Genomic DNA, 11654 nt, shown 5'->3' with positions numbered 1-11654 from the left:
CTCAATGTTCTGTGCGAGAACTTGTACTCAAAATCTAAACAAAATGAAGGGTGGAGGATAAGGTGTTCAGGTTGGCACAAATGGGCACATGAAGCGTCTGCCGGATGTAAAGAGGATGAAAATAAATTCATTTGTGACATATGTAATTATATACTCCAAACAAAAGACTAGAAATTCGTAAAAGATTGTAGGCCTAAAGTCATTTTTAACTATCCAATGTTCTACTTTACACGTGAGTGAGTGAGACATAAAAAAATTTAAATATGAGTGAGACATTGTTTTGTGCCGCGAAGTAATCGGATCGGGCCGTGCTCAGACTTTGCCAGACGCTATGGAGAGAAACAAAACAAAGTTAAGTTTGTATTTGTATTGTAGTCTACTTTGTTGATAGGCTTCGCGGGCTTCGTTACTCAACTATGAAACTGAGACAAAACATAACATTGTCATAATATACCACGCCCTTTCCAAAGTTGTAACGGAAATCTATTGTTTGAAATAATCGAAACAGGAGTGCCAACCGTTTAGTTTTGGACAATTCTTGTTTAATAACCCTGTATTACAAAAAGTTTACTTTGTGACACTCAATTTAAAAGCCTCATTTTAGTTGTCCACTAACCACTCAGCTAACAAGATAACATTCATGGATAATCAACCATTAAAAAGTGATCGGACTAGTAAACTATACCAAGACAATCGAATCCCTTCATCTTCAAATTGTCAATTGAGAATGGATTATGATTCTGATATTTCCCATAATCTCTTGATAAATATTTGTTCCAGAATGTCAGTGGTTTGTTTCATCCACTCAAGATTGTTGTCACGTTGTCGTTGTAGTATAATACTGGTATAATAATACCCTTGGTGTTTATACATTTCACACAAGTTACCGGTCAGTAAAATTTTTAATTGTAGTTTTATATGAGAGAAGAGACCTATTTTAATTTAGCATCAAATAATTTTAGGAGATGTGGCTGTGGCCTTTTATTGAATTTCCCATAGGGAATAAGCTATTACCGTAGTACTCATGGTAAGACCTGCACCCGGGACCGATTTACTTTTTCCTTTTGAGGTCCCTAGAAGGCAAAAACACCATCCGTTCAAATTCATATAGTATATATTATTTATTTATATATGTGTCCGTTAGAACGATAACTCGAGCAAAAATGATCCGATTTTGATGAAATTTGGTTAAACTTGTAAACCTACAATTATTCGAAGGAGTTCGGGAACCAGCATGATCAGATTGGTTGTTCCCATTTTTGACCCAAAAAACATTAGGCTATATTTAGCAATTTCTTTCCAAACCATTTTATGGAGCTTAAAAAACAAATAATTTAGTCTATTGAATCGTTATTATGCGCCTAATAGTTACGGAAAAAATTCCAAAATATGGTAAATTAAAAATATTCATGTCATTCTAATGAAGAACAAGTAAACTGTTGTAGTTTGCTTGTTTATGAACACATTTTGATCAAATTTGGAAAATGCATTTATTTATTACTAAACTATTATCATAAAAAAAACAAAAAAAACACACTTTTACCCTCCCTTGTGCAACAAACCCAAGTAAGCACTTGTTAAACTAATTATAATTAAATAGGGAATAAATGTGAAATTATTAAGGAGACAAAGTGTAAATCCAATCAGGCAAATTGTAGGTTTCGTGCGGTGGGGATATTTAAGTTGTAGCATACGTGTTGGTTAGTCTATGGTTGTAGGATCAATAACTAATACCTTTGTATACGTTTACTCTTGATGTAAATACGTTTGTTAATTCTGTAAGAAAGCGAATAAACAGTTGCCAACAAAAATAAACGGTACAACAACCTGACACATAGTTTCTCCCTCTAAACAACACCACTAATGGGCGAGAGATGGGAGTAACAACAACATGGGTGGAATGACAAAAAAATTAAATAACTTCCAAACTGTAATTTTACAGCGTTGAGGTTCGCATAATTTTCTTTAAGCCGGGTTTTTCTAGGCGCGGACGCGGAGCGCGGAGAGAGGAACGCGGAGAGCGGACTCCTCTTGTCTTCAAAAATCACATAACCAGCATCTAATCATAGTATTCAATTACATGCATCTTTTGTCACAGCAATTAAATTTTACACATTGACAAACAGTTTTTGCAAGTGATGCAAAAATCCAACGTTTCGCAGTCACAGCACGGCACTCCTTGCAGCGTCTTCACTTGCCCTTTCGTCCAGTCGTCCCGTCCGCGACCCTGACGAAGGTGAAAGTCAGTGAGAGTTCGACTTCTCAGTTACTCGTTGCTCAGTTATCCGACAGATGTCGCGGGAGTATGTCGCCTACAGACTTGTGCCAAATGGAGAACACGACGGAGAAGTGGGGGAAGTGACACGGCAGACAGGATGGGATCAACACGTCAAGGTAAAAACACCGGACCTAAAACACACCCTTGTGGTACTCCAGAAGTGATTTTGTGAAAGGGAAAACTTCTAACCTTGGAAACCAGATAGTATCGTAAAATTCTCTAGTTGATTGTTAAGTCTTGAAGATTTTATACTGTTTTCGAGTTTTGAATTGACAGGTAATTTTTTTAAAGTAGAACAATAATAACAATTCTGTACGTGTTTTCTCTAGCTAACTGTTTGAACAACTTAACTCTCGTTAACATAGTAGAAGCGTGAGAAAGGTTTCCATTCCTATCTCAGACGATTCGTGACGAAAAACTACCAATCCCTAATAGCTACGCTTATCAGTGATACGATTTGATCTTAGTGAGAATGTTAACAGATTTGTGATAAAGTGTAATGAAACTTATACAACTAACTGAAATGATGCCCACTAATTGTTGGGTTTGTGCGAATAAATAATTAATTAATGGTTTATTCAGCGGACATTTTAACTAATAACCACGTTTAGTACGAATTAATTATTATATTCTCGAACTATTGTTTAACATATGTTTATTAGTAACGATAAACTTTACACACTACAATATTGATTCTGGATAACATAATAATTATCGTCGGAGTAACGTGAAAAGTGTAATTTTATAGACAAACAAAAGATGTAGTAATAGTGTGCGTGGCTAATCTTCTTCAATCTTTATTTATGCGAAGCGGCTTTCAGGTTATGTTGCGAAAGAATAATCGAATCCGTGCAAGGTGAAAGAACAGCTGATTCAACAGATCTGAGACGTGGTAAACAATATAGAGTCGGATATCGTGGGATTGATGTTACTTCGGGCCTAGCTCCTCCGGTAATTATTTAGGTATTGGGCTAAGCCATAACTGAACATCATATTTTTTTGAGGGTAGTCTAAAATATAGGGAAATTATGAAGGTTGTTACTTTGGACCTTATTGTCACAAAATATCTGCGTCAACATGCAGTATCTGAGGTGTGACAAACAATAGAGTTGGCTATCGTTGGATTTATGTTACTTTGGGCCTAGCTCTTCCGGTAAATATTTAGGTATAGGACTAAGACATAAGTGGACATCATATTCGTAGTGTAGCATAAAATAAAAGGAATTATGAATGTATTGTTGTTACTTTGGACCTATTGTCACAAAATATACTGCGTCAACATATTCGTTATCGATGTATGGAGGAGGAACTTTTGTTCGTAAGAGGCTCGTTTTACGGACTATTATAGCATATTATAATCTGAACCATCTATGTACATTAGACTCAATTAGAAGGTGGTTATAGGTATTGTTGTTACTTTGTCCCTATATTCTCATAAGAGGCTTTGTCAACGTATCCGTGAAAGCACACAATACAGGGTATGTATGGAGGAATGTATATTTTTGGGTCTTACAGAGAGTAAAATTATAGTTGAAGTTAATTAGAAATGAGTTATCAAATCTGTAATGTATACGCGTGGGACTATGGAGAAATTTATGTTACTGGATCGTAATGTGCCACAAAAGATACAAAATTGAGTACATATTGGTAGTGCATAATGCAGGAATCTTTTTTTTTTAACAAGAGTTTTCTCAATTTCACTTTTCCGTCAAAAACCAATTCACATGCACAATTATCACATTTTACCAATCACTGAAAATCCCTAAACGATTTTCCCTCCAATGAAAATTAATGATTCCGGTTTAATAGTTCCCTTGGTTATAATTTGTAAAAAAAATAAATAATCCGGGAAATGTAGAAAAACACCCCTTCCCATGTAGGAATTACGCTCATGGTGGTAATGAAACTCAACAATGTTTTATATACTTGTACTATGAGTTATGAAAATAAAACTAAGAAATCTCCGATTGAAGAGAGATTTTAAAATTACTTCCACTTTAACTTGATTTGTTAGGTTTGCTCGTGGCTAATCTAGTTTGCAAGCAACACATGTGTACACAGGTTTAATTACTTGTTTAACCAGTACTTACAAATTAGCTTAGGTGCAAAATAGAACTTAATAAATTTTGCGTAGCTTTAAACTGCTCAAGTTGTACAGACAAGAATATTAATCCATACTTTTCTTTGATCAGTATCGACGATAAAATTATCAATCGTTAAAATGGGACGCCACATAGGTGCGTATTTTAACCAAAATATGAGTGAAATGGATGTAAAGTGTGGGATGATCCATGAAGCTTTGTTGACTGTAGTTGTGCACTAGACCATAGATAAAAAGAATTAAATACAGACCATCAGCCGTGCTGCGGTTACCATAGGTTCTGGCGCACACCGCTGGGAGCGCCATGTTGTTACGGCATACGCCCTACGTAAATACACGGTGCTCCCAGCGGTGTGCGCCAGAACCTATGGCAACCACTGCATGGCTGACGGTCTATATTTAATTCTTTTTATCTATGACTAGACGCAGTATCAGAAAGCCAATAAAAGTTAGATCCGTCTATTCTTTAGCATTCTACAAGGCCGTGGCAAGATACAAGTGGCAACGCAATCCCGGCCTATTGAAACAGCTGTTGCATTAATTCATCATGGAGCGTCTACGCAATGTTCATGTTTGTTATTTAATGTTATTATCAAGACAATATGCCGGCTTGTGTGACGTTAACACGCATTGGTGATATTAAACATATTAAACATGGTCATATGGCTGCAAACTGACCTCGGAAACTATTGTAATTCTACCTAGCTTTACGTAATGTGTGCAACTGTTGTTGTCTATTTATAGACTTCCCAGTGATTACAGTCAATTATAACCAACCTGTGAGAACATGTTATTTTTCCATCATCAGAACAAAAAGTTCTTAGAACAAGGCAAAAGGTAGAGGCTCGCTTTTTGCAGCCGATAGTAGGCCTACAAAATTATAAGTATTTTGACCATGTAGGTAGATTACAAAATATAGAGAAAAGGGAAATCAGTATATTTTGGGTAGTTCAACATTTCAAACGCTTTGAGATAGAAAAGAATCTACGTTTCGTGCAGTTCAGATAATTAGGTAATCATAAAAAAGTGTAACCTTATAGCATAGAAACATAGAATCCCACTCACTGTAACCGTTGATTATAAAGTTGATGCTTAAAAATGTGATGAAGCAGTGACCAGGTATTTCTAAACATAAACAAAGCTTGCTCTAGATCCTGTAAAGGAAACAAATCTAATAGAGGGGTCTTTCATTGAAAAGTATTAAAAGTAAAGTATTTTCAGGCAAAGAGAAGTTTCTCTGCAATAGAAAACATTTTTCACCTCAAGCATAGACAAAGTAATGGTATATTGTCTTTGCCTCAAGCTAATAAGATTGTAGTACTAATTACACGTTTCAGTGAATTTTACGATTTCAAGAAGCTGCATTATTCGCTATCAGGAACTAACCCAATTCGTGTAAAATAACACACCAATTGTGAATTACAAACATGAATTAGGTTTTTATAAAATTACTGACGAGATTTTCCATCTCGGTAAGTAAAATTCTAAGATTTCACCACGTTTCGGGATCTGAAATCTGATGCCGCCCTCAGGTAAAAAATCTAAAATATTACAATATTATACTCTGTTCACTATAGGTAGTTAGGTGGTTTTAGGGAAAGTGATTCTACCCACTCCACTTCTCCATAACATTGAAAGAACAGCCGATCAGCTGGATGTATACATTAAGCTAAAAAAGTGGTGGGGGGACTAAGGGAACCTTCCCCTTAAACAGCTTAAATCTTTTGAACTATAGGATTCGGTCCAGTTTTGGCATTTGTTTATGTTTATGATCCATATGGCTATCTGTATTAATATTTTAGCTTCTTCCCTTATGGAAAATTCACAGATATAATAAACTCCCAAGTTGTTTTTACCTAGACCAGCTGTTGTACACATGATTACGAAACAGCTGTAGTCTGTACAACTACGCATACACCTTCATCTGACTGCAGCACGGAAAACAACACTGAAATTTGATTTATAAGGACTCTACTCTATTACATTATTTACAGGTTAAAGAATTTTCAAAGGGCTCATAGCAACCTTGCTAAGAATGCGTGTTCTTTCTAGGATAGGTAGGTTGAGTGATATGGCTTATCACTGATGGAGGGTGGTCGTGGGGGGGGGGGGTTTTGATCCTATACAGGAACTTTCTTTTTCCTTCAGTGTTGTCCCATAGTCAGCTGTTATCGGAGCACGCCGCTTGTGTATATAGTGATTTGTGGTAGTTCGTATTAGTTGTCATTTGTTAGTGTTTAAAAGTAACATTTAAAAATGAGTGCAATCAATACCGAAGTAGACCTTTATCCCAAAGTCAGCCCGGTGGACTTAGACATGTCTAGCTCCATTGATAACATCGATATAAACCAGGTAAAGTGAAGAAAATCGATTTTGTTAGATTTTACATTGAAAGGATGAAAATGTACAGTTGTGTAAGAAAATGTAAGCTTGTGAAAACTGAGAAGTTTAGACATGCAGTTGGACTGTGAAAAGTTTAGTTGGTTCGGTGCAAAGTTAGTGTGGATTAATAAAAGTTCTATATTCTAGTCTGTTGATGCAACTACGAGAAGAAGCATGGGCAAATAGTGTATTTTAATGTTAAAAACTGGTTTCTGGGACAAAACCAATTCAATGCAACGCCCTTTAAAAAAAAAACAAAGATTATGTTTGTTTAATACAGTTAGTTATTAGGAGAATAAAACTACAAATGTATCATAACACCATAAATAATGATTTACCTACCACAATCAGGATACACTTACGGTATGAAAAGTAGCATATTTAAAATCTATTTCCATAAAATGTTTCGCTTTTACAATGTAACTATGGGTAAACATTCAACTGAAGGAACAGCTGTTAAATTACAATTTTAAACAGCTAGAAAGTTGGTCAGCATAGCTGAATCCTTGGTGTGAGCCATGAAACGCAAAGCTATGGGGGCGAAGTCCTAAAGTAAATTACTTATTTCATTACCATTCATTACTCCAGATAATTAGCTTTGACACATAAATCGTAAAAATCGGTGTAGTAGGACGGATAGAAAAAATATGCTACAGAGAAAACCCTTACTGTAAAGTAAAGCAGATAGAAGAAGATAGATAATTTGCACTAACATTCAATGGGCTTTAAAATTATATCATTTTTTATTTGAAGTGTATTGTAGACTTAAAATAGTTGTAAATATACGTGTATACTCAATGGTTGTATTAATTTTGCTTGAATGAAAATAAATAACTTTTCAGACAGTATTATATATTGCTCATGTTAAATCATAGTAAACATAAAAATTACACTGTAGGAAATCTGTGTTAAATTGAACTCGGCACTCTTTGTTTTAGGGTGGTAAATTAAAAAGGTTATAACTGAAATTGTAATAAAAAGTAATAATGAGTATGTTTACTGTTGCCAGGCAGATCTATGAAACACGACATTTCATGTAATTAATTCACAGATAAATCTCTATGTTTTAGAGGAATCTATCTCTCTTCTAAAAGCTGGTTGTATTTTTGTTATCAAACGAAATAGTATGGATTTCCTATCCTATTGAAGTTACCTAGGAACTTAAACATTTGTAAATATATAACAGTTAAGTAACGGGTTGGACCTTGTCGAGAACGCCCACTTAAATAATTAAAATGCCAAGCAGCCCTTGATACCTCAAAACCACCCTTCACTGAAAGTTTCAAGCTTAATGTGAGACTGTTTTTAACTTACAATAAATCATCCTCAACTTTTTTGTCTTTGGAATACGGCTTTCTTACGCTAGATTTTGTTTGAATAGCTGAATAAGCTACATCACTTTAGCTGTTGGAGTAAGTAGGCTATACAGTTTTCATTGGAAAAACGTTTTTGTTTGTTTAAACTTACATGAGGTTGAAATAAAATTAAAAATTCCAAAGTTGAACTTCACTGATAATGGGATGCAATTTGGATTTAGAAGCTAGATATTTTTGTTCTTGAGGTTCAGATTCGATCCCCACCAAACACCAATTACAGACTAAAATAAGATTCTACAGTAACTATCAAGAACAATAGGTAAGTTAGGGGTGAAGTGCCTTCTTTTATTAGATAAATAATTATAACTGACAACTTTATTTTGGCTTTCGACAAAATACGTTTCTTTGAAATTCATTGTTGGTGATGGTGAGTTAATGTTGTTCAAAGGTTTATTGCGGACATTTTCCATCACGAATGTAAAAAAAAAAACAATACACAACGTTTCAGGATCTGGAATCTGATCCCGACCTCAGGTGAAAAAAACTTAACTAACACATTACAACTAACAATACACAAACGCCCAACCTAAGCTGGAATACACTACCAAGGGTAGCAGTAAAAAAATATGTAACTGTATAGCAGTCAAGTCATGATACAGAATGCAAATGATAACCAATCACAAAGCACTATTGTCTATAAAAGGTGTAGTGTGAACAGCTCACACAATGGAACACTAACATAATGGGATCAGATTCCAGATCCCGAAACGTTGTGTATTGTTTTTTACCATCGTGATGAAAAATGTCCACAATCAACCTTTGAACAGAAAATACGTTTCCTGCTGTAAAAATGGTTAATACTTATAAAAATAATACTTATAACAATGTTTGCATTCATTTCAATTTGCTTATGCACAGTACTTTTCTCTTAGAAACGAACCTTTTAAACGGTTTTCTAAGTATTTTGAACCGAGTATTTCAACGAAACTAAATGTATTAATTCTGAACACCTGAAAATAAATAAACCAATCACACAAGCAGATAAGGTAGTTTCTAAATACATAAGTTTATACACGGTATAATATTTTTGCCAGCATTTTGCTTTATTCAATAAAAATCACTAAAATACTTCAACCAGTGTGTTTGACAATCAAAACGAGGCTGTTGTCAAACCGAGAAATTGTGGTTTGTAAAGTAAAAGTTTCATCTCCGCCACTTCTTAAGTTTAATATCTCAAGATTTCACATTTCACAGACTTTCTGACACTGCAACAGAAATAACGAAATTATTCCAAACACATTTTGTTACAATCTACATAAATATCTACGTCGTTTCAAAAGCTGAAGATTACCCCTTAAGATTTAAGATTTAAACATTAAGATTTTACTTTTTACTTTCTCCCCCAATACGTTTGGAGAAATATTGTTTTATTAAAATTTTCGACTTTGAGATTAGAGTGGATATATTCGTTTTGAATCCCCATGAACCCAACAAAGTAGTTTTCGAAGTTATGCCCGTGTGTGAGTCTGTATATGTGGGTGTGCCCAGAGCTACAGACCACACCTGTAGTCCGATTTTGATGAAATTCGGTATGTAGGCACTAATATATGGTATCTCCAGGCGATTTTTTAAATTTGATTTTTAATGTCGATTTCACATAAAACCCACAAAATATCAGAAAAATTGGAAGATTTTTCAATGGATTTTTTTTTAATTTTGTTTTTTTACTCATTTCAGATAAGTCATCTACAATAACATTTTTATTACCAATTGTCAAAATTCTTCTCAATTCAGAAACAAACAGGTCATCGTACTAATGTAATAGAATATTTGAGTCAGCTTATATTTTTATGACGCCTGGCGTATTTATGCGAAGACAAAGGAACGCTGCCTTTTTGAATGAATATGACAGCTTTATTATTGACTAAGATCAGCTGGTTCGTCAGCTAGGACCATTATTAAAATCCCAAAACGACAGCTGGATCCAGCTGGAACCATTATGATTATGTTTTAGATTTTTTATCCTATTTGTTTTTAAAAAATTATCAAAATGATTTTGCACTTATCATTATTTTATTTCCAGTCTTCTGTTTCCTTTATACTTTACACACTTACAAAACACTAACATTTATCATATTAAGTTAGTATTCTTTAGACATTTATGCCTTCCAATGTAATTTCTACGTATTTAATTTACTGTTAGCTAAGTACAATTTTTGATTAGTTAACATAATCTTTTTTCTCATATTTAAAACACCCGATATTCTTTATCGTATTTCTTGTTCAGTGCGGAAATCATGTCAACAATGTATTTTAAATTATCGCAATTTTGGTGCAGAAAAAATGTATTTCGTCATCAGATTAAATTTCTATTGTCGTATTGTTTGAATAGTTTTTTTTAGAAGGTATCACACAATGAGATCAATTCAAACAGAGGTTGCTTACATAGCACATTTCACATTAATATTGAATGCAGGTCTGAAAATACAATTATGCAGTATTACCCTGGCATATGCAAGTTTGTGATTTACTCGAGGCCTTCATGCATATGCAAGGCGGCTGATAAGGGTTCTACTGGATTGATAAGAACATCACAAGCCCAGCTTTGCGCCAGGGGTCAAAGATATGTAAATAACCAGGGTAAAATTACATTCAAACCGTTTAAATTAAGTTGCTCGGTTGAATTATTCATTGAACCTTTCTAAAAAAAGATTTGGAGCTGGGTTGAAAATGGTGGTAGGGAGGAAAGTAAAAAAACTACGCATTTTGAAATTTATAATTAGAGTAATTCCTGTCTTATTATTTAGGTCAATTAAACTACTGTATAACCATTTAAATAATCCATCTTGAATATGGCAACGACAATGTGTAGAAGTATTTCAGATTGAATTGAATCAATTGATTGATTCATACAGAAGCCAAATGTCTGATTAGTTTCAAGATAAACCTTTAAGTCAACAGTTTCAAACTTCCCAAAATCCCGGCACTTTTAGTTTGAAATATACTATAACGTTACAGCCTACCAGCCTACAACGCCCACCTCTAGTGCATACTGTAACTCTGTAGTAACAAGCCGACTCGTAACATTCTTATTCATTAACATGCACTGGAGTCTGTCACGGTTAAGTCGTGAGTGAAATGTTAAGTTCTGAATTTGTGAGCCCGAGGTCTTTCGGGTTCATTTAACCTAAGAACAGAGGTATTTAAATTTTAAAGAGTCTGAAGCTCAGATGACCTCCTAGAGTGTGTTCAAAAGGCTCAGTAACGCGTTACTAGTTCGATGCTGAGAAAACACGAGTTATCGTTAACATTATGTTTAATTGTTTAACAAGTAGTCTAGTTGAAAAATGTATAACACGTTTTTATTGCAACAGTATTGCGATCAATGTTAGAACGTAACGTATGCTCAGTATAATGCATGTATTTGATATGCGATTTCTAATTTTTAACTTAAAATACACGGATACCATAAAATTTGTAATTTTTGCGATAAAGAAGCCACAAAATTGTGCTGAACACGAAATCATCTCAATAGGGATATAAATGGCAAATTATGTTTGGGTATTAAAATACAATC

The 11654-nt window shown here is 34.3% G+C and overlaps 1 protein-coding gene across 1 annotated transcript in view; it reads left to right on the top strand.

The window, feature by feature from the left end:
- Window positions 1-6607: 6607 nt before the first annotated feature.
- LOC129000739 (venom dipeptidyl peptidase 4-like) overlaps window positions 6608-11654 on the top strand; it is a 52031-nt gene continuing 46984 nt past the window's right edge. The window contains exon 1 of the mRNA XM_054427715.1: window positions 6608-6731. Coding sequence (XP_054283690.1) covers window positions 6636-6731 — 96 coding nt within the window. The 5' untranslated portion in view covers window positions 6608-6635. The remainder of the gene's footprint in view (window positions 6732-11654) is intronic.

Source organism: Macrosteles quadrilineatus, unplaced genomic scaffold (assembly GCF_028750875.1).
Source record: "Macrosteles quadrilineatus isolate MER2022 unplaced genomic scaffold, UCM_ALF_1.0 Scaffold_8__2_contigs__length_117827958, whole genome shotgun sequence".
In the NCBI taxonomy this organism is placed as follows: Eukaryota; Metazoa; Arthropoda; class Insecta; order Hemiptera; family Cicadellidae; genus Macrosteles; species Macrosteles quadrilineatus.
Note: the sequence above shows the minus strand (reverse complement) of the source record. Positions and strands in the feature narration are given on the sequence as shown.